Source organism: Bombina bombina, chromosome 5 (genome assembly GCF_027579735.1).
Source record: "Bombina bombina isolate aBomBom1 chromosome 5, aBomBom1.pri, whole genome shotgun sequence".
NCBI classification, from domain to species: domain Eukaryota; kingdom Metazoa; phylum Chordata; class Amphibia; order Anura; family Bombinatoridae; genus Bombina; species Bombina bombina.
This window is the reverse complement of record NC_069503.1, coordinates 561,916,172-561,941,633: the sequence shown is the minus strand read 5'-3', so window position 1 is coordinate 561,941,633 and position 25,462 is coordinate 561,916,172. Positions and strand designations below refer to the sequence as shown.

At 36.0% G+C, this 25,462-nt stretch overlaps 1 protein-coding gene across 1 annotated transcript in view; it reads left to right on the top strand.

Moving 5' to 3' along the window:
- The window catches only part of DNAH5 (dynein axonemal heavy chain 5), a 1,563,391-nt gene that overhangs the window by 1,238,221 nt on the left and 299,708 nt on the right, over positions 1-25,462 (top strand). The window contains 1 exon segment of the mRNA XM_053715797.1: positions 4,950-5,072. Coding sequence (XP_053571772.1) covers positions 4,950-5,072 — 123 coding nt within the window.

Sequence of the window (25,462 nt, the reverse complement as noted above, 5' to 3'; positions counted from 1 at the left end):
TATAACTCTGTAGTCTTGCGATATATTTATAAAATTCTTGATAATATTGTCCTCTCCATAGAATTTCTGTTCTTGTTACTAACTGTTTTAATAAAGAAACATTTCTTTAAATTTCTTTGGAATGTATTTGTTACTTGATTTAATCCAAAGAGGACTCTGCTTTTTCTGCTTGCAATACCCAATATAACTGGTATCAATCAATATCTTTACAAACTGTAATCTTACTAAGGCAAGTTCAAATATACCAATATAATCACATTTTTTTCCATATATATATATATATATATATATATATATATATATATATATATATATATAGTATATCCTATAAAATTAGTTAATGGCTTTGATTCAATGGCCCATATTTATCAAGCTCCGTACGGAGCTTAAAGGGCCGTGTTTCTGGCGAGTCTTCAGACTCGCCAGAAACACAAGTTATGAAGCAGCGGTCACAAAGACCGCTGGCTGCTCCATAACCCTGTCCGCCTGCTCTGAGCAGGCGGACAGACATCGCCGGAAATCAACCCCATCGACTATGATTGGGTTGATTGACAACCCCTGCTGGCGGCCGATTGGCCGCGAGTCTTCAGGGTGCGGCATTGCACCAGCAGCTCTTGTGAGCTGCTGGTGCAATGCTGAATACGGCGAGCGTATTGCTCGCCGTATTCAGCGAGGTCTGGCGGACCTGATCTGCAGTGTCGGATCAGGTCCTCCAGACCTTGATAAATATGCCCCAATAAATCTATTTGTAAAATGTAATTTATATAGTAACATAGTAGATGAGTTTTAAAGTAGATAGAAGTCCATTGAGTTTAACCTATACAAATGCCTTCAGCACAGAACAAACTAATTAAAATGCAAAAAAAAAAGTTAAAGCATGACATTTTTCTTCATTCTCTTTGTATCATTTTTGAAAAGCAGAGACTTAAGTTTAGACCCTGCCCGTTTCACTATATGGCAGCAGTTTTACAAGAACATTATTAATATGCACCACAGACACCTACCTAGGTGTCTCTTCAACAATGAGTATCATGGGAATTAAGAAAATTTGATAAAAGTCAATTGAAAACTTTTTTAAAATTGTATGCTCTGTCTGAAAAACAAAACAAATGTTTTGGGTCTTATATCTCTTTAAGTGCTGTGGACGTTTGTATATATTGTGTTCCCATTAGGAGTGATAGCCATTGCTCCTGTGCAAGGTGCACTTACCTGTTAATACATTTTTAAGAGGAAGAAGTCTTTCTGGATAGGGATGGCAGATTCCTGATTCTCAAGGGTAAATTATTTGGTGTCCCTTTATTTTTCAGAAATATTTACGCCCCCACTGAACATCACATCACATTTTGAAATAAAAACTGGCTAATCATTGTGAAATTTTAACAAGTTAGATATTAACATGCTCCAAACATGCTATATATCGTATACTTAAGTGACTCACCCCCTCAGTGCTGCACTGTATTTGGAATACATATCGATGCATGCTGTGATTTGTGAAATAGGAAGTGTATAGTGACATCATTCTGGTTTTAGAAAATATATCTTTACAATAGAGTATTGTCTACCAGAAACCAAACTCCACTCATTGTTTTATAAATGAACATATTGTAATAGAAACAGTGTCAAAATAGTCATAACCTTCCATACAGGTAATATACTTCTCAACCTGACACAATCAGATCAGATGTTACTTGGCCGTATAACATTGGCTAATATTTGCAACATCTATAGTTTATATTACGTTAACTAAAAAGTGATACCGGTATATATATTTTTATTAATTATTAGTGCAAACACAGAGGATGATGATTCTTTCAATCTATTTCAATCAAATAAAAAGTGACAAATAGGTATGGACACTAAGATTGGACAGACTACTTCCACCTCAAATTAATCTTTATAGATTTTATCATTAAAACATCCTTCTCTGGTTAAATATTTTATGTAATATTGCATTTTATGCCTAGTGTCCTGTTTACTTGTCTTACCTTAGATTTCTCCTACTCATGTGTCTACTGAGGCCTTATTATGTTCACTTATTATGTTATTCAATTTAACTCTATGGCTTCCCTAACGACCAAATTGTACAAATTCTTGCCTTTTGCAAAGGAAACTCTGATAAATACTTTGTTTAATTTACTAAAGTTTCCTTCCAATAGCTACTTGATCATTCAGCATACTTACACTGACTACATTCTGTATGTTACCAACCAATTTTCTCCAGTATCTTATTCTTGTTTACAAATGTCAATAGGTTCCCTAGGTTTTGTTCTAGACTGTTGTATTGTTTTCATTACTGGTTCACTATTATTTACAGCCCAAATGGGCGTTGTATGATTTTTTTGCTCTCAGGTTCATTGATGTATATGTTGTTTGTTCACTCACACTGGTACTCACAACCTCCATCTATACTGATATACTGGGCTTTCTATTTCTTTAGTTTGGGGGGGGGGCAGTGCTACATATCTTACAGAATTACTTGATATTTGAAGTTGATTATATCATAACCAAATTACACAACTTTATTGGGTGGGCATCAGGTAATGTCCTCGCTTCCTTGCTGACCATATTCTCCATTACCTCAAATGATTATGAACCCAAATGATATCAAATTTGTTTCACAAAACTGCAAGGGCTTTAACTCCTCAACTAAACAATCTATTGCCCTAAACTATTTCAAGAAACTTAAAGGTGACATTATATTTGTACATGAGACACATTTCCCAAAGGAATGTTACCCAGCTTCTTCTTCAGGGGATTATCTGTTGGGCTTCTTTAACTCACACTCTGAGAAAATACATGTGGTTGGAATACTCATGCATAAATGTATACAATTTCAACTCTATGATAGACATGAGGATCCAGATGTTAGGTTCATTATACTCACAGGTTTGTTATTTAATATACTAGTGACACTAATCAATGTTTACTCCCCCAACAATAATCAGGCCAATTTTATTGCAAAGGTGTACAACACAATCCTTGAGATTAAGAAAGGGGTGATTATTTTAGTGGGGGGCCTCTATGTGTCTGTATGTTTGCTTCTAGACTGCTCTTCTAGAAAAAGTTCTGTGAGTAAGAAAATTTAGAACAATATTTTTAGAAGTTTAGACAGTGTTAACTTTACTGATGTATGGGCCTACAACTCCCCAGATTACTAAACTATGCCTTTTACTCACACAGGCAAAAAGCTTATTCAAGAATTGATTATTTTTTGCTCAATCATATTTATCTTGGATTAGTGTCTCGTTCAGAGATACACACAACCGCTTGGTCAGATCCTTCTTCATTCTCAATTGAAGTATACTAGCACAATGCCCCAGTGCACCTGCACTGTTTGAAACTTGACAAATGACTTCTTCACAACCCCTCATTGTCATGTCAGTTAGGGAAACAATCCAAGAATACTTAAATCATTACATTACCTCAGTTGAGAATCCTGAAACACTTAGGGTGGCCCATAAAAAAGTAATTAAAGGTGAATGAATTAATCTGAAAGCTCACCAAAAGAGATAATATGATCGGAAATAAAAAACACTTATCCAAGACTTAGTCAGCAGAACAAAATCATAAATTTAATCCCTTAGATAAAACTCTCTTTAATCACCTTTTTGAGGCACGTGAATCTTTAAATTCCTTGTGGCTTACCTACATGAGTTAGACCTCCCCCTGCTTTCTCATCAACAAATTGAAACTCTTGACGACCCTATCTCCCTTCAGGAGCAGATTTAGGTTAATGAAGCTTTGGGAGACAACAGTTGCCAGATCAACAAATAAAACTATTTTTCCTATGGGAGTGTGTTAACTCAATGACATGTGAAGCTTAAATTATTTTAGGCATACTTTTACATTGCAAGGGACCACAAATAAACCTTTGTTGTTGTTTATTTGTTTATTATAGTTCCCGAGTGTTGGTATGATGCTCCATACAGTTACTAGGACAATTATCTATCATCCAATTGTTTAATTGGTAATGGATAAGGATATTTTAAGATTTTTTTCACACACACTAGCATTTACAAGAAGACAGTTCTAGGTTTCATGCCAACTCTGATTTCTCTATCACTAAGTTAGTAAAGAAACTCTTCAACATTTGCTAGCAGGCAATCTCACAAAATAGATGCACAACACTTAAAGGGATACTAAACCCCAAAATTTACTTTTATGATTCAGATAGAGCATACAATTTTAAACAACTTTCCAATGAACTTCTATTATCAAATTTGCTTCATTCTCTTGTTACCCATTTCTGAAGGGACAGCATTGCACTACTGGCAGTTAGCTGAACACATCTAGTTATCAAATCACAAGAGTCAAATGTGTGCAGGCACCAATTAGCAGCAGCTCCCACTAGTGTATGATATGTGTGTATTCATTTTTAACAAGGGATACTAAGAGAATGAAGCACATTTGAAAATAGAAATTAATTTAAAAGTGTCTTAAAATTACATGCTCTATGTGAATCATGCAAGTTTAATTTTGACTTTCCTATCCCTTTAAAAGGGTAAGTGTAAACATATATGTGTGTGTGTATACTGTATATTTTCGTGTATATGTGTGTGTATATATATATATATATATATATATATATATATATATATTTACACACACACACACTTTTTTGCATGATTCACAGTGCCTTTTTATTATTATTATTTTTTTTTCTCAAATGTGTGATATTGCTTTAGAAGTCTTCACTAGTAAAGAAAATGAGTGTGCCAGGATAACACATAATTGCAATTTTGCCAATTTCGTTATAACACTCAATACGTTACCCTTTTCTACTGTATTATGGATAGCAAACATGCTAATGGAGGATGAGACAAACTTGTATTCTTAAGTTCTGGATTTCCTTTCTAAAAGGGACTGCTTTCATTTGTAAATACCCTAACAAGATTATAACCACGATACTGAGAGTATAGTAAGTACATTTTGGTTATTTTGCCTTGCAGAGAACCATTGAAAGCTATATTGAGAAACGTATGGGGACAACTTATGGACCTCCTGCAGGAAAGAAAATGACTGTATTTATTGATGATATAAATATGCCTGTAATTAATGAATGGGGTGACCAGGTAAGTTTTTGGAGAATATGTTGAAAATCTTTTGTAAATTATGTTTGGATTTTTACCATTTAAAATAGTAAATTATGTTGAATGTTGAATTTTTATTTTGGAACAAGGTTTGAAAATGTTTTGTAATTATTACTGAAGTTAATATCTGACAAGTTAGTACATTAAAGATATTATTAAGGTTTACATTAATAAGACTGGCACAAATGGAACTTGAGAAACAAATTGATTAGTGTGTGTTGAAGATTAATTCTTGCTATTGATGTTTATTCTGATTGCCCTGGATGTTTGTTGTCCATCTTGTAATAAACAAAAAAATAAAAAATTTAAAATATATATTAAGGTTTAAACATTCTTGGAATTATATAATTGCTAATTTAAGAGTCTAAAGCAATAAATAATTAAATGAGGTGTGCTCTCTATTAGAGTTGAATAAAAGATATGTGAGCCTATCGAATAAAATGTCAAACTTATATGAAATAAATGTACAAAATGTAATAGAAATAGATATCATACATAAAAATAACATATGTGACCACAAACTAAAATACTTATAAAAACTATAAAGAAGTCCCAATCGCAAAATAAAAAGTTCTGATAAAAAAATTGTCTCAATATAACAACACAAATGTATTCTTAGCCTCTCAGGGTCACTTATTGGTTCTGAGATATATGATAGGAAATCCCTTGAAAAGAATATCTGTATTCTGTTTACAAAGTCACATTTATGATAGTTCCTTTTCAATCAACAAAAACGGAATGTGTGGAATGTGATTATGTAATGAATAGCATGCACAGATACAGGTAACAAATCTTGACAAGGGAAAAAACAATAGGACTGGATTTTCGCAGATCCCATTCAGCAGAATGGGTTGCCAGCTGATTCCCCCATCTCCACTATCTTTTTTTGCCTCCACCTGGGGGGTTCAAGGGGGGGAAACCCCCCCTAGAAACCTCATTCCCCAAGTTTCACTTGGGGTGGATGCCAGAGGATCGGCGGGGATCATTTGGCATACACCCTAAGTGAACCTCGGGGGAACAAGATTCACAAGAGGGGACCTTGTTCCCATAGACTGCTAAATCCTTGAACCCCCAGACAGAGGGAAAAAAAGATAGTGAACATGGGGGGAATTACGGCTAACAACTTGAACTCTGCATTTCCGAGGCTAGCCTTAACAATGGAAGCAGCAGATCAGTTTCCTTGTTGATATTTTCTACCTGCATCTGCGCATGCTATTTATCACATAATCACATTCCACACATTCCTTTCAAACATATGTGGAGTGAGATTATATAATTGTGAGCATGTAGAAGTCGAGGTAGCAAATTTTGACAAGGTAGCCATTTTCGACTGAACACCGGTTCCGTCCACTCACATGTCCGACTGATCACGTGGTGTGGTATTTTCGACTGAACACCGGTACTGTCCACTCACGTGTCCGACTGATCACGTGGTGTGGTCTGTTCCTGGCAGTGTCTTTACTGTCTCGTAAATTCACTGGATTGTGCTTCATGAACGTTCACTAGTACTGCTAGTGTTGTTTACAACAATGACTTAGTCAGTACAATCTATACATTTCAACGTTACTACACGCCTTTATCAAGATCTTGATAAAATACCAGTGAACAAATACTAATTTTTTTATCTGAACTTTTTAATTATGATTGGGACTTTAGTTTTTAGCCACAGACATTATTTGTATGTATGAAATCTATTTCTATTCAATTCTGTGCATTTATTTAATATAAGCATATTTTTTATATTTTTTACTAAATTAGTTTGAAATGGTATTCGATAGGCTCACATTCTTTACTCAGGTCTGATAGATAGTGCACCTCATGTAATTCTTTATTACTTTAATTTATTACTGTGTTTGGAAGATATACAGTGTTATTTTAAGGCTGCTGAAGAGGTTAATGAACAAAAAAGACTCACATAATATCTTATGATTTAATTCAAGAGTGTAGCCACCCAATAACTGATATCACGGCAAGCTGTTACTCTATGCTTATCCAGGTAGTCCAGTCCTGCTCCAGTATACACTTTGTGAATCAGGTATTTCTTCATATGTATGTAAATGTTTATCAGATAATAGGTCTGTATATCTTGTATGTCTCTATTTCCTCATGTTCATATATCAGAGCTAAACAGATAGACAGAAAGCCAGACAAAGAGAGAGAGCATATATGCTTTTAATGTAACTTTAAGTTTATCCCACTTTATATTATATTTGTACTGATTTTTTTCTCTTTTTTTTTTGCTACAAACTTACATGTTCAGTTTATTTTTTTGTAGGACTGACTTTTGGTTTTCCTCCCTTTGAAGCCTTCCTTTCTACAAGAAATTTGCAAGAAGGAATTGCTTTTGTATGTCAGACAAAGCAGAAACTATGCTAAAAGCAGTTTTATAGTACTTAAAAAAACATAGTGAACAGGAGTGATGTAATGTAGGAAATGGTAAAATATACCATTAATTATTTTGTAGTCAAAATCTGTAGTTTTATTTTAGTTTACTATTATGACTGGGTGTTTAACAACCTGCTGCCCTCACATACATTCACTTCACTGATGCCACTTTGCTACCATAACCATGTGGAACATGTTATTCCCAGGAAGAGTGCTTAAGTAGCTCAGCAACATCCTCTGGTGCTACTTAAAGGAGAAAGAACCTCTTTCTCCTTGTCTAGCTGTCTGTCCATCTGTTAAGTATCTAGACACCCTGAACTCTTTCCCTTTTGGCAGTAATGAGCGTCTACTTTCTTTGGTACTTATACTCTTAACACTGGCAGCCCACTTCAAAAGTAATTTTGTTGGTGACCTGAAGGTTTGAACTGTTATCCAATTGGCACTCTAGAGAGTGCCGTATGGCTAGAACACCGCTTGGAGAACAGTTCAAATCGTTAGCTCATAAAAAAAAGTGGGCGCCGGAAGTGCAGAGTATTTACAATTTCAGCGCTACATTAAAAAGTAAGTTAAAGCGTATCCTCATTACTGATGAATTAAAGTCCATCTAAAAAGTCCATCTAAAATATGTCTAACATTCTGTATCTGTTTATACAAAGGGGAACATTTACCATCAACTTGAAATCACATTTTCTCCTACTAATGATATTGTTTAAAATGTATTCCTAAATATTATCGCTTAATTATCTTTCAAAAAGTTCTCGTTTTTAAAATCAAAGGTCTTCATTTCCCAGTTTGGGGTTTTATCCATTTAAAAACATGAGTACCACATCTGCTTATGTGCCAATATTTTAATACAGCCTCAGAAGAGTAAGAATCCTGGAAGATTAAATACAATGGTTTGGATAATTCTAGACTAAGCTCCCCAAGTACCCATCAGTGTAAACCATTTGGCAGTTGGGGCGTTATCTAGCTTAACATTATTTGATTGCTTAAGCACTTTATCCTGTATCAGCCAATCATGTTTTCTTCAAGGTTTTTGTAACTTTGATATGCAAATCTACAGCCATTGGTTCTTCCTTGATATATAATGCAGAAAAAAAGGAGCTTTAAACATCTGCCTCACCCGATATTCAAAACATCGACAGACCATCGAGAAACTGCCTCACTTGCCTCATCAGCCTTGCAGTCTGTCGAGATAGTCCAAGAAAAGAGGCATGTCAGAGTATTCCGGTGAGCAGCAATGTCCCTCCCATAGAAGTCAATGAGAGTGTGACGTCACCACCCACATTGCCGCTCGCCGGCATTTTGCTCCGGGGGGGAGGCTATTTGAAGTGGGCTTACACAGCCCAGACAGTGCGCTTACTGAAACTAAAAATAGTTTCTGTTTAGCCACACTCCAAATATTGCCGTGAGAACCGAAGATAATTACACCTACTCTAACTACCTTAGGCGATGTAGACAAATGTGGTTGCTACCCTCTTCACAACCTGCACTTCGCTGATTTGCTTACTCCCCATAACACCTATATATATGTCACACCTAAGCTACTCTCCCCCTGCTTTGCCTTGTTAACTAATATTTTATCTCTCTCTGACCGCCTACACCCCTCTGTGATGTCCACCTAAGTCCCTAATACTGCCTACACTTGCGTCATGTCTAATCTACACTCCCCATTACATCCCAGCTAACTCCCACATACTGCATCCTGTTATAAAAAAATATACTAAATAATAAACCTCCCCATTATAACTATGATAAAAAGCCGCTAAAGTTATAATCAATGTTTAAATAATGTGTCACAGATATGAGCTAAGACACCAGTGGTGACCCCCTGAGGGCCAGCAAAACTACACTGGCCTAGTCGGACTCCTGGAACTCGGCGCCGGACCGGAATTGAACCCCGGTCCACTGCTTCTTAAAAGGGGTGCTGAAGGTAGAACCCCCAAACAAGTGGTATCCCTAGGTGCCTCATCAAATTGCTGACAACATACTAAAAGTGTGACTTGATCCCCTGCACCCTGTTTAAGAAGCAGCAGAACGGCGCATCACTCCGATCCAGGGTTTTCCACATCTCCTTGACAAAATATGCATTGTCATGTATAATGTAGATTATCTAAAGTATTGTAGATATCTTAAAAGGGATTTAATGGTCATTTGCTATTATTTCAAACATAAATAAATAAAAAATAATAGAAAGCATCATTAAATACCTTTTAGTCTATAGATATATACAATGCTTTAAACAATAAGCATTGTACATGAATATGCATATCATTTAAACATTCACCCCTAAACTTTCATAACCTAAAACTAACTGTAGAAGCTAAGGCCCTACACATAAATATTCAATATTTAAAATTATGCATTGTTATGTAGAATGCATATTGTTTAAATATTTACATATAAATGAAAATGTAATTAATGTTTCTTGTTGTGTTTATTATTTGTAATTAAAGACAGTATAATTAACATTATAGTTCTACGTAACTGTATGCCTGTTATGTAAAAACATAATTTAATGCTGCTCACTACTACAACATAAATATATATTAAGATATATATCTATGTTATCACTAATAAACACAGAAAGCTAACATAAATACATTTTAATGTACATGCTATACTTAAAGGGATATTAAACCCAATTTTTCTCTCTCATGATTCAGATAGAGCATGCAATTTTAAGCAACTTTGTCATTTACTCCTAGTAACAATTTTTCTTTGTTCACTTGCTATCTTTATTTGAATTACCTAAGCTTAGGAGCCAGCCCATTTTTGGTTCATCACCTGGGTGGCTAAATGAAGTCACCAATCAGCAAGCACTACCCAGGGTTCTGAACCAAAAATGGTCCGGCTCCTAAGCTTAGATTCCTGAATTTTCAAATAAAGATAACAAGAGAATGAAGAAAAATTGATAAAAGGAGTAAATTAGAAAGTTGCTTAAAATTGCATGCTCTATCTGAATCACAAAAGAAAAAAAAATGGGGTTTAGTAGCCCTTGAAAGCATTATGCACTATACACGCATATCAGTTTAAGTATTGGATATATAAATTAAAATGTAGATATTTTTGCTTGATGCGTTTATTATTTTAAATATAAATATACAGTATATATATATATATATATATATATATATTATTTTTTAAATAAATATTTATGTTATAAAAGTATATAATAATATAATCATAATAATATATACATATATTTTTATTGGATAAAACACATTTGTAGTTAAGTCACTGAACATTAGCAATGCTATTTATCTCAGATTTATTGCTATTAGTTAAAAATAGCCATGTTTATTATACAATGAATGGCATTTAAATGTATTTAATTACTGTTTTATTGGATATTAAATTAGTAATTGTCTCTTAACCATATTGTTATTGACTGATTCTTGCATGGATTTGATATATAATGGAAAGAACAGTTATTACACTATTACACCTAAGAAAGGGACATGACCTTGAAACATGTTGTTGAATACACTGTCAGAAAAAATGCGCAAAAATTGTACCCTTAGGGGTACAACAGCTTGTCACTGGGGCAGTACCCTCAAAGGTACACCCGCTGTACCCTTTAACATGGGAACAAACTGTAACTTTGGTGACTAGATTGGTGCTTAATAGATATGAGTGGGAGCTAAGGACGAGAGTGTCAGGCAAAAAAGACAAATGGAGTAGCTCTCTGCAATTATACTCAAAAAACAGTAAAAATTTAAAGGAAAAATCTCTGCGCTTAAACAGCTAGACAACCTCACACTTAAAATAGACACTGACAAGCTCAGATTTGTAATAGGCAATGATATAAACAAACACTGTCATATAATGTATTTGATAGTTTAAAAAAGGTTTTACTTAATACACATAAATCATTTTACAGTTAAATAAAAACCACCGGTGGGTATGATGACAGATTAAAAAAAAAAAGTTATTCCTAGAGCAAAAAGTTATAAAAAGATAATAAAATATGAAGTTTATTCTATAGCTTAAACATGAACTATCTTCACTATTTAGCTCTTATAAAATCCAAAAGGTGCTATAAAAGAGCAGGGACTTCTCATTAGGTTGCAAGGTACTACCCCCTATGCGGGTACGTTCCCTGATTGGGTTTGACAATAAGAATCCTTTATGTATATGTAATTTATTACACGACTTCCTTGATATAAGACTTAAGTCCTCAAACAAATGTCTTTGCAGATAGTGGATATAGGAGGTTATTAACAGTGAAAGTTCAGGAGTAATAGCCAATCAGAAGTTATCTTCAAGTATACACCTTCCCTCCGTTCTTCACAGATCACTTACCTCCTGCTTTTTCACTTGGGTATCCATTGTGCGGTAGTACAGAACTGCATTCAACAGTTCACTTACCCACTTCCCTGTGCGATTGAGGTTTATGTGAGAGCTGACTTGTCTGGAGTGGTGCAGTGACTCAGACTGGCATGTTCCTCGTGTCTATCGTCGACCTCTTCCGGGTTTGTGACAAAAACTTCAAGAACTAAAAAAAGATATCACTTAGTGACAAGGTCACCCAAAGTCTTTTAAGTGATATCTTTTTTTAGTTCTTGAAGTTTTTGTCACAAACCCGGAAGAGGTCGATGAGAGACACAAGGAACATGCCAGTTTGAATCACTGCACCACTCCGGACAAGTCAGCTCTCACATAAACCTCAATAGCACAGGGAAGTGGGTAAATAAACTGTTGAATGCAGTTCTGTACTACCGCACAAGGGGATACCCAAGTGAAAAAGCAGGAGGTAAGTGATCTGTGAAGAACGGAGGGAAGGTGTATACTTGAAGATAACTTCTGATTGGATATTACTCCGGAACTTTCACTGTTAATAACCTCCTATATCCACTATCTGCAAAGACATTAGTTTGAGGACTTAAGTCTTAAATCAAGGGAGTTGTGTAATAAATTACCTATATATAAAGGATGCTTATTGTCAAACTCAATCAGGAAACTTACCCGCATAGGGGGTAGTGCCTTGCAACCCAATGAGAAGTCCCTGCTCTTTTATAGCACCTTTTGGATTTTATAAGAGCTAAATAGTAAAGATAGTTCATGTTTAAGCTATAGAGGACCATTTATCAAGCTCCAAATGGAGCTTGTGGGCCTGTGTTTCTGGCGAGTCTTCAGACTCACCAGAAACAGCAGTTATGAAGCAACAGTCTAAAGATGATGAGGCGGACAGGAATCGCCACATTTCAACCCGATCGAGTACGATCGGGTTGATTGACACCCCCTGCTGGCGGCTGATTGGCCGCAAGTCTGCAGGGGGCGGCGTTGCAATGCTGAATACGGAGCTATGTCTGTCGGACCTGATCCACACTGTCGAATCAGGTCCGACAGACATTTGATAAATAGGCCTCAATGAATAGACTTCATATTTTATTATCTTTTTAGAACTTTTGCTCTAGGAATAACTTGTTTTATTAAACTGTCATCATACCCACCGGTGGTTTTTATTTAACTGTAAAATGATTTATGTGTATTAAGTAAAACCTTTTTTAGACTATCAAATACATTGCATGAGAGTATTTCTTTATATCATTGTGTATTACAAATCTGAGCCTGTCAGTGTCTATTTTCAGTGTGAGGGTGTCTAGCTGTTTAAGCGCAAGAGATTTTTCCTTTAATGGTACCATAATGTACCCTTAAAAAATGGTGCAAAGTTGGCCTTTTAAGGGTACTAACCCAGTGACAAGCCCTTTGTACCTCATGATGGCAAATTTGTACTCAACACAGCATATTAAAATGCTGTTCCATCAAATTTATTATATAACATTCAAATATGCATTCATTTAATGTGTACTTTTTTAGACAGTATTACAATAGCCACATCGCAGTACTGTCCAGCTATATTTCTTGCTGCATTGGTCATCTCATTAGCACAAGTATAATTTTTATTGTTTTATCATTGATTGTACAGTAAATAAGATTATATTTATATTACACTGTATCATTGTGCATTATTCTTATATGCTATTGGGTTTGACTTTTTTGTTGATGTGAGGTTCCCTCTCTAGCACTGTCTGTTTTATTGTTCTCTTGTTTTTTTACAGCACTGTTTTACACAGCAGCTTTAGTGTCATTTTTACCTGCTAGAAAATGAGCTAGCTATAACTGAGCATAGAGTAAACTGGTACAGAACAAGGGATACAGGAAATGATACACAGGAAGATATTTAATGCCAATACAATAAAAAAGGGGTGTCCAAAGCAATATGCAAATCCCTTTAAAATAAATTGAGGTGAGGTCTTACCAGTCATTTATATAAGCATATTTCTGTCACTATATAAATTCTTGGATTAGACCTCACCTCAGTTCTGAGGACCAATTTAAAAAAAGAAAAAAATATTGAAGAGCTATAAAAGGCCATAAAGCTAATAATGGGGAGGGAGAATTTAAGTTATCAGTAGAGTTTAGCCAAACCTAGGTTTTCTCTAGAAAAAAAGGCACTTGAGAGATGACATTATTACTTTATAAATATAAAGTAATCATGTCATCTCTCAAGTATAATAAATAAATATATTCAAGGCCCATATGCAGAGATGGCAGAAGCTCTGTTTATTCCAATAAAACATTTTTATGACAAGAGGTCACATTTTAAGGCAATTTAAGGCTGGAGGAAAGGTGATTTAATCTCCAGCAACATTTTTTCACTGTAAGAGCAATCAAATTGTGGAACTCATTACCTAAGGATGTAGTAAATACCAATACCTTAGATACATTTAAAAATGGTTTAGATACATTTCTGGTTAGAAACAAAATTCAGGGAAATGATTGCTTGTGTTAAATGAGGTCTTCCTTTTAACCTTTTTCCGCCATTAGGATGGTCTATGCTGTCCTAACCTTGCCAGGCTTTAGCACCGTTAAGACGGCATAGAACGTCCTAACGATTTCTGTGTCCGGTGCCCCCTCCATTGCTTCCTGCATGCTGGATCTGGTTGGGGGACGTGCCTAGCACCTCAGGCACTCCCCCTGGATCCAATCAGCACACAGGAGGTGTACTGATCATCCCCTGCAACACTGTAACTATTTGAAGTGGGCTTACACAGCCCAGACAGTGCGCTTACTGAAACTAAAAATAGTTTCTGTTTAGCCACACTCCAAATATTGCCGTGAGAACCGAAGATAATTACACCTACTCTAACTACCTTAGGCGATGTAGACAAATGTGGTTGCTACCCTCTTCACAACCTGCACTTCGCTGATTTGCTTACTCCCCATAACACCTATATATATGTCACACCTAAGCTACTCTCCCCCTGCTTTGCCTTGTTAACTAATATTTTATCTCTCTCTGACCGCCTACACCCCTCTGTGATGTCCACCTAAGTCCCTAATACTGCCTACACTTGCGTCATGTCTAATCTACACTCCCCATTACATCCCAGCTAACTCCCACATACTGCATCCTGTTATAAAAAAATATACTAAATAATAAACCTCCCCATTATAACTATGATAAAAAGCCGCTAAAGTTATAATCAATGTTTAAATAATGTGTCACAGATATGAGCTAAGACACCAGTGGTGACCCCCTGAGGGCCAGCAAAACTACACTGGCCTAGTCGGACTCCTGGAACTCGGCGCCGGACCGGAATTGAACCCCGGTCCACTGCTTCTTAAAAGGGGTGCTGAAGGTAGAACCCCCAAACAAGTGGTATCCCTAGGTGCCTCATCAAATTGCTGACAACATACTAAAAGTGTGACTTGATCCCCTGCACCCTGTTTAAGAAGCAGCAGAACGGCGCATCACTCCGATCCAGGGTTTTCCACATCTCCTTGACAAAATATGCATTGTCATGTATAATGTAGATTATCTAAAGTATTGTAGATATCTTAAAAGGGATTTAATGGTCATTTGCTATTATTTCAAACATAAATAAATAAAAAATAATAGAAAGCATCATTAAATACCTTTTAGTCTATAGATATATACAATGCTTTAAACAATAAGCATTGTACATGAATATGCATATCATTTAAACATTCACCCCTAAACTTTCATAACCTAAAACTAACTGTAGAAGCTAAGGCCCTACACATAAATATTCAATATTTAAAATTATGCATTGTTATGTAGAATGCATATTGTTTAAATATTTACATATAAATGAAAATGTAATTAATGTTTCTTGTTGTGTTTATTATTTGTAATTAAAGACAGTATAATTAACATTATAGTTCTACGTAACTGTATGCCTGTTATGTAAAAACATAATTTAATGCTGCTCACTACTACAACATAAATATATATTAAGATATATATCTATGTTATCACTAATAAACACAGAAAGCTAACATAAATACATTTTAATGTACATGCTATACTTAAAGGGATATTAAACCCAATTTTTCTCTCTCATGATTCAGATAGAGCATGCAATTTTAAGCAACTTTGTCATTTACTCCTAGTAACAATTTTTCTTTGTTCACTTGCTATCTTTATTTGAATTACCTAAGCTTAGGAGCCAGCCCATTTTTGGTTCATCACCTGGGTGGCTAAATGAAGTCACCAATCAGCAAGCACTACCCAGGGTTCTGAACCAAAAATGGGCCGGCTCCTAAGCTTAGATTCCTGAATTTTCAAATAAAGATAACAAGAGAATGAAGAAAAATTGATAAAAGGAGTAAATTAGAAAGTTGCTTAAAATTGCATGCTCTATCTGAATCACAAAAGAAAAAAAAATGGGGTTTAGTAGCCCTTGAAAGCATTATGCACTATACACGCATATCAGTTTAAGTATTGGATATATAAATTAAAATGTAGATATTTTTGCTTGATGCGTTTATTATTTTAAATATAAATATACAGTATATATATATATATATATATATATATATATATATATATATATATTATTTTTTAAATAAATATTTATGTTATAAAAGTATATAATAATATAATCATAATAATATATACATATATTTTTATTGGATAAAACACATTTGTAGTTAAGTCACTGAACATTAGCAATGCTATTTATCTCAGATTTATTGCTATTAGTTAAAAATAGCCATGTTTATTATACAATGAATGGCATTTAAATGTATTTAATTACTGTTTTATTGGATATTAAATTAGTAATTGTCTCTTAACCATATTGTTATTGACTGATTCTTGCATGGATTTGATATATAATGGAAAGAACAGTTATTACACTATTACACCTAAGAAAGGGACATGACCTTGAAACATGTTGTTGAATACACTGTCAGAAAAAATGCGCAAAAATTGTACCCTTAGGGGTACAACAGCTTGTCACTGGGGCAGTACCCTCAAAGGTACACCCGCTGTACCCTTTAACATGGGAACAAACTGTAACTTTGGTGACTAGATTGGTGCTTAATAGATATGAGTGGGAGCTAAGGACGAGAGTGTCAGGCAAAAAAGACAAATGGAGTAGCTCTCTGCAATTATACTCAAAAAACAGTAAAAATTTAAAGGAAAAATCTCTGCGCTTAAACAGCTAGACAACCTCACACTTAAAATAGACACTGACAAGCTCAGATTTGTAATAGGCAATGATATAAACAAACACTGTCATATAATGTATTTGATAGTTTAAAAAAGGTTTTACTTAATACACATAAATCATTTTACAGTTAAATAAAAACCACCGGTGGGTATGATGACAGATTAAAAAAAAAAAGTTATTCCTAGAGCAAAAAGTTATAAAAAGATAATAAAATATGAAGTTTATTCTATAGCTTAAACATGAACTATCTTCACTATTTAGCTCTTATAAAATCCAAAAGGTGCTATAAAAGAGCAGGGACTTCTCATTAGGTTGCAAGGTACTACCCCCTATGCGGGTACGTTCCCTGATTGGGTTTGACAATAAGAATCCTTTATGTATATGTAATTTATTACACGACTTCCTTGATATAAGACTTAAGTCCTCAAACAAATGTCTTTGCAGATAGTGGATATAGGAGGTTATTAACAGTGAAAGTTCAGGAGTAATAGCCAATCAGAAGTTATCTTCAAGTATACACCTTCCCTCCGTTCTTCACAGATCACTTACCTCCTGCTTTTTCACTTGGGTATCCATTGTGCGGTAGTACAGAACTGCATTCAACAGTTCACTTACCCACTTCCCTGTGCGATTGAGGTTTATGTGAGAGCTGACTTGTCTGGAGTGGTGCAGTGACTCAGACTGGCATGTTCCTCGTGTCTATCGTCGACCTCTTCCGGGTTTGTGACAAAAACTTCAAGAACTAAAAAAAGATATCACTTAGTGACAAGGTCACCCAAAGTCTTTTAAGTGATATCTTTTTTTAGTTCTTGAAGTTTTTGTCACAAACCCGGAAGAGGTCGATGAGAGACGCAAGGAACATGCCAGTTTGAATCACTGCACCACTCCGGACAAGTCAGCTCTCACATAAACCTCAATAGCACAGGGAAGTGGGTAAATAAACTGTTGAATGCAGTTCTGTACTACCGCACAAGGGGATACCCAAGTGAAAAAGCAGGAGGTAAGTGATCTGTGAAGAACGGAGGGAAGGTGTATACTTGAAGATAACTTCTGATTGGATATTACTCCGGAACTTTCACTGTTAATAACCTCCTATATCCACTATCTGCAAAGACATTAGTTTGAGGACTTAAGTCTTAAATCAAGGGAGTTGTGTAATAAATTACCTATATATAAAGGATGCTTATTGTCAAACTCAATCAGGAAACTTACCCGCATAGGGGGTAGTGCCTTGCAACCCAATGAGAAGTCCCTGCTCTTTTATAGCACCTTTTGGATTTTATAAGAGCTAAATAGTAAAGATAGTTCATGTTTAAGCTATAGAGGACCATTTATCAAGCTCCAAATGGAGCTTGTGGGCCTGTGTTTCTGGCGAGTCTTCAGACTCACCAGAAACAGCAGTTATGAAGCAACAGTCTAAAGATGATGAGGCGGACAGGAATCGCCACATTTCAACCCGATCGAGTACGATCGGGTTGATTGACACCCCCTGCTGGCGGCTGATTGGCCGCAAGTCTGCAGGGGGCGGCGTTGCAATGCTGAATACGGAGCTATGTCTGTCGGACCTGATCCACACTGTCGAATCAGGTCCGACAGACATTTGATAAATAGGCCTCAATGAATAGACTTCATATTTTATTATCTTTTTAGAACTTTTGCTCTAGGAATAACTTGTTTTATTAAACTGTCATCATACCCACCGGTGGTTTTTATTTAACTGTAAAATGATTTATGTGTATTAAGTAAAACCTTTTTTAGACTATCAAATACATTGCATGAGAGTATTTCTTTATATCATTGTGTATTACAAATCTGAGCCTGTCAGTGTCTATTTTCAGTGTGAGGGTGTCTAGCTGTTTAAGCGCAAGAGATTTTTCCTTTAATGGTACCATAATGTACCCTTAAAAAATGGTGCAAAGTTGGCCTTTTAAGGGTACTAACCCAGTGACAAGCCCTTTGTACCTCATGATGGCAAATTTGTACTCAACACAGCATATTAAAATGCTGTTCCATCAAATTTATTATATAACATTCAAATATGCATTCATTTAATGTGTACTTTTTTAGACAGTATTACAATAGCCACATCGCAGTACTGTCCAGCTATATTTCTTGCTGCATTGGTCATCTCATTAGCACAAGTATAATTTTTATTGTTTTATCATTGATTGTACAGTAAATAAGATTATATTTATATTACACTGTATCATTGTGCATTATTCTTATATGCTATTGGGTTTGACTTTTTTGTTGATGTGAGGTTCCCTCTCTAGCACTGTCTGTTTTATTGTTCTCTTGTTTTTTTACAGCACTGTTTTACACAGCAGCTTTAGTGTCATTTTTACCTGCTAGAAAATGAGCTAGCTATAACTGAGCATAGAGTAAACTGGTACAGAACAAGGGATACAGGAAATGATACACAGGAAGATATTTAATGCCAATACAATAAAAAAGGGGTGTCCAAAGCAATATGCAAATCCCTTTAAAATAAATTGAGGTGAGGTCTTACCAGTCATTTATATAAGCATATTTCTGTCACTATATAAATTCTTGGATTAGACCTCACCTCAGTTCTGAGGACCAATTTAAAAAAAGAAAAAAATATTGAAGAGCTATAAAAGGCCATAAAGCTAATAATGGGGAGGGAGAATTTAAGTTATCAGTAGAGTTTAGCCAAACCTAGGTTTTCTCTAGAAAAAAAGGCACTTGAGAGATGACATTATTACTTTATAAATATAAAGTAATCATGTCATCTCTCAAGTATAATAAATAAATATATTCAAGGCCCATATGCAGAGATGGCAGAAGCTCTGTTTATTCCAATAAAACATTTTTATGACAAGAGGTCACATTTTAAGGCAATTTAAGGCTGGAGGAAAGGTGATTTAATCTCCAGCAACATTTTTTCACTGTAAGAGCAATCAAATTGTGGAACTCATTACCTAAGGATGTAGTAAATACCAATACCTTAGATACATTTAAAAATGGTTTAGATACATTTCTGGTTAGAAACAAAATTCAGGGAAATGATTGCTTGTGTTAAATGAGGTCTTCCTTTTAACCTTTTTCCGCCATTAGGATGGTCTATGCTGTCCTAACCTTGCCAGGCTTTAGCACCGTTAAGACGGCATAGAACGTCCTAACGATTTCTGTGTCCGGTGCCCCCTCCATTGCTTCCTGCATGCTGGATCTGGTTGGGGGACGTGCCTAGCACCTCAGGCACTCCCCCTGGATCCAATCAGCACACAGGAGGTGTACTGATCATCCCCTGCAACACTGTAACAGCCAATGAGTGGGATGATTGATGTTACAAGTGTATCCACTTCCTCTCTTCCCATTACTGCGATCTGAGGAAGGCAGAGCGTGTGTGTTTGAAAGAAAATAAAAAGGAAAAAAAATATATACAGATATATGCTGCTGATCACAGAGAATGCTACCGTGATCAGCCTGTTAGCACTCCGACCAGCCTGGTAAGGCTTTGATTAGTGCTGATCAAAAGTATTGGGGTTTATTTGTGGGGATATTTAGTTACTGTTAACCACTTTCCTGCCCTTTCCTGCTGTTCCCCTTCCCAGGGCTTTCCTTATTTATTTTTTTAGTTTATATAAAAATTTAAATAAAAAATCTAAAGAAATAGGGTGGGTGGTAATTAAGAGGTGGTAATTGGGGTGGTGAAGTGGGATTTTGGGGAAGGTGAACTGGGAACAGGTGGTGGTGAAGTGGTAATTGGTGTTAGAAATAAAAATAAAATAAAAAAATCCTTTATGGCTGCATGCTATTCAGCAGAAGAGGCTTATGCTATTCTTGCTGAAGATTCAGGGAGTAAAACCCTCTCTGCTTTATCTGACAGTGCAACCCTTACGGCATCAGATATAGAGCCCTTAAGTGATGCATCTAATGCTGGTGCTCCCTGCCCTCCACCTAAAAGGAGGTGTCGAACAAATGATCAAAATTGGCTACCCCAAATTTAACTTCTTCTAAAATACCTTCATTTACAGAGACTCCTGGCATCCCAACTAATGTTCCAGTATATGAGCCAATAAACTATCTCTCCCTGATTCTGACAGATATCATGTTTGAACATATAGTTGCTCAAATAAATTTATATTCCAGCCAGTATCTATCAGAGAATCCACAATCTCAAAATACCTGGCACCCACTGACATATCTAACATAGTAACATAGTAGATAAGGTTGAAAAAAGACCGAAGTCCATCGAGTTCAACCTTTACAAATCTAAAATACTTACAAATAGCTCCAGTTAAGCTTAAATAACCCCACTAAAAGGTGACCCATTTAATACTAGCAATCATATCCATGAATTTTGTTTGTATACAGAAATGTATCCAGACTAGTTTTAAATGTTTCTAGGGTATTGGCATTCACTACCTCCTTTGTTTTATTGCTCTTACAGTGAAAAAACGTTTCTGTTGCAGGAGATTAAATCTCCTTTCCTCCAACCTTAAATTGTGACCTCTTGTCAGAAACAATTTTCTTGGAATAAACAGAGCTTCTGCCATCTCTCTATATGGGCCTTGAATATATTTATATAAAGTAATTATGTCACCTCTCGAGCACCTTTTTTCTAAATAAAACAGACCCAGTTTGGCTAGCCTCTCCTCACAGGTTAAATTCTCCAATCCCCTTATGAGCTTTGTGGCTCTTCTCTGAACTTTTTCTAGTTCTGCAATATCTTTTTTTGTGATTGATCCTCAGATCTCAAGGTGAGGTCTTACCAGGGCTTTATATAGTGACAGAATTATGCTTTTCTCTTTTGAGTCAATGCCTCTTTTAATACATGCTAGTATCTTATTAGCCTTTGAAGCCGCTACCCTGCATTGTGCATCCATCTTTAGCTTGTTATCTATTACTACTCCCAAATCCCTTTCCTCCTCTGTTTGGCTAAGTCTTGTCCCATATAAAAAATATGTTGCCTGCATATTTTTACATCCAAATTGTAGAACCTTGCATTTTCCCGTATTAAATCTCATTTTCCATTTACCTGCTCATACTTCTAATTTTTGCAGATCCGTTTGTAATGAAAGTTCATCCTGCTCTGACCTAATGACCTTACTTAACTTAGTATCATCTGCAAAAAAAGAGATGTCACTATTTAATCCTTGCTCCAAGTCATTTATAAAAATATTAAAAAGAACAGGGCCCAGTAATGATCCCTGGGGGACTCCACTGATTACCTTTGTCCAATCTGAGTATGATCCATTTACTACTTCTTGTTGCTCCCTATCTTTTATCCAGTTATTTATCCATGAGCTAACATTTTCAGCTATTCCCAGTCCCTTAATTGTGTGCATTAATCTCTCATGTGGCACTGTATCAAAGAGATTAAAAAGTTTAGGGCCATGATTTTAGTAATGGGGATTGTGAAGAAACCCAGCATACGTTCTTACTGGAGCCAGAACCTCATCCTGGCTACCCCTCTTTTTCCAGGGATTATGAAGAGGGATAGATATGAACAGTTGCTTTGGTTTCTCCATTTTAATGGTAATGTCCAGTGCCCCCCAGAAATTACCCCCTGCATGACAGATTATATACAATAAGACCCCTGATAAACCACCTGTCCCAAAAAAAAGAAATTTACATCCCTGGCCAGGACATTTGCATTGATGAGTCCCTCATGAAATTTAAAAGGAGATTGCTTTTCACGCAATATATCCCATCTAAGAGGTCCCGCTATGGTGTAAAATTTTATAAACTTTGTGAATGTAGTACTGGGTATACCTTGGCATTTCACATCTACTAGGTTAAAGATAGCCACTTAGATCCACCTGGCTGCTTAGATTTAGTTGGCCCAAATGGGAAAATTGTGTGGGATTTCTTACTTTTACACCAGCACAGAGCTATTTAAATTTGTATTTTATTTTGATACCCTGGCCTGTGGCACAATGTGAAAAAATTGCACACGTTTCCCTCAGAAGCTGACGTATGGAAAGCAAAGTAGGGGCACAACGTCAGCCTTACGCCACAATGAGCTATTGGCCCTTTGGTACACTGATAAAAAAAATATGTGTACATGCTCTCCATAATGCACAATGAAGCTACAGTGCCAGTGTCTGTAAAGGGAAAATCTGCACAGATTCTAAAGCCAAAGTGCATTGTGGAGTACAACAAAAAGATGGGGGTATCTAATTCAAAGAAAGACAAGAACCTGGTACAAAAAAGTAGCATTTTACATTGTGCAGATCACAGTGTATAATATGTATGTGCTCTACAAAAAAGCAGGCACAGGGAAACCTTATACTTTTTTGCTATTTTTGTTAAATGTTTACATCTGATATTTTGTTTAACCAGACCCCTAATCCTCCCACAGTTCATTCAGAAAATGTCCAGCGACTCTGCGGCAGACATTTTCTCTCTAGAATCCAACACACAGCCTGCAGAAAAGTCACCCCATTTTATATGTTAAGCCTATCCACTCTAAGGCCATGATAAGTTAACTATACAAGACAACTAAAATACTCTTTTTAGAATACCTGGAGTTATCCACTTTTGCAAATGGTATGCCATGATGGGGCAACTTTCCATTCCTGGGCTGCCATACTGTCTCAAAGGCAACATAGGTCCAGAAAATCAATGTGCCAAATTTCCATGTAAATGAGCAGGCCCCATGTTGGGCCCTGTAACTCCCTAAAACCCCATTAAACCTGTGCATCCGGGGTATTGATATACTCATGGGACATCGCTGAACACAAATATGGTTGTATTAAAGCAGTAAAACATATAAGGATGATGATCCAAATAGAAAAAGGGCAGTGTTTATGTGAAAAAAAGCAAATAAAAATATATGACCACTAAATTTGGCCAGCTGTTGTAACTAAGTGGCTACAAAAAAAGACTGGACATACCCCTTTTTAAATACCCTGGGTTGTCTACTTAGCAAATGGTATGCCAAGATGGGGTCATTTTCATTCCTGGGCTGCCATACTGTCTGAAAGGCAACATAGGTCCAGCAAATCAATGTGCCAAATTTCCATGTAAATGGGCAGGCCCCATGTTGGGCCCTGTAACTTCCTGAAACCCTATAAAACCTGTGCATGGGGGGTATTGTTGTACTCATTGGACATCGCTGAATACAAAAAAATCTGTGTTTTATGGCAGTAAAATATATACAGATGATATAAACAGCAAAAAGGCTGTATTTATGTGATAAACTAAAAATAAAATATGAACACTAAATTTGGCCAGATGTTGTGATTAAGGGGCTTCACAAAAAGACCAGACATGGTCCTTTTGGAATACTCTGGGGTGTCGTCTTTTGCAAATTGTATGCCATGATGGGGTAATTTTCATTTCTGGGCTCCTATAATTTCTCAGAGGTAAACTAAAAATAAAATATGAACACTACATTTGGCCAGATGTTGTGACTAAGGGGCTTCACAAAAAGACCAAACATAGTCCTTTCTGAATACCCTGGGTTATCTTCTTTTGCTAATCGTATGCCATGAAAGGGTAATTTTCATTCATGGGTTTCCATAATGTCTCTTAGGGGACATATGCCCAGAAAATTAATGTGCCAAATTTCCATGTAAATGGCAGACCCCATATTTGGCCCTGTAACTTCTGTAAACCCCATAAAACATGTACATGGGGGGGTACTGTTATACTCATAGGACATTGCTGAACACAAATATGTGTGTTTTATAGCAGCAAAACATATAAGGATGATGACAGAAAGAGACAAAGTGCAGTGTTTGTGTGAAAAACTCATACAAAAAATATGACCAGTACATTTGGCCAGGTGGTGTGACTAAGGGGCTTCACAAAAAGACCAGACATGGTCCTTTTAGAATACCCTGGCATGTCTTCTTTTGCAAATGGTATGCTATGTTGGGGTAATTTTCATTCCTGGGCTCCTTTAATGTTTCAAAGAGGACATAGGCCTAGAAAATCAAGGTGCCAAATTTCTCCACGTATGAAGACAGAAATGTTCAGGCCCCATATTTGGCCCTGTAACTTCTGTAAACCGCATAAAACCTGTATATGGGGGTACTGTTGTAATCTTAGGACATTGCCAAACACAAATATGTGTGTTTTATAGCAGCAAAACATATAAGGATTATGACAGAAACAGACAAAGTGCAGTGTTTGTGTGAAAAAGTATACAAAAAATATGACCACTACATTTGGCCACAACTAAGGGGCTTCACAAAAACACAAGACATGGCCCTTTTGAAATACCCTGGAGTGTCTATTTTTGCAAATGGTATGCTGTGATGGGATAATTTTCATTCCTGAGCTGCTATAATGTCTCAGAGGACATAGGCCCAGAAAATGTATGTGCCAAATTTCCATGTAAATGGGTAGACCCCATATTTGGCCCTGTAACTTCTGTGAACCCCTAAAACCTGTACATGGGGGGTACTGTTGCGCTTATAGGACATTGTCGAACACAAATATGTGTGTTTTATAGCAGTAAAACATGTAAGGATGATGACAGAAACAGCCAAAGTGCAGTATTTGTGTGAAAAACGCATACCAAAA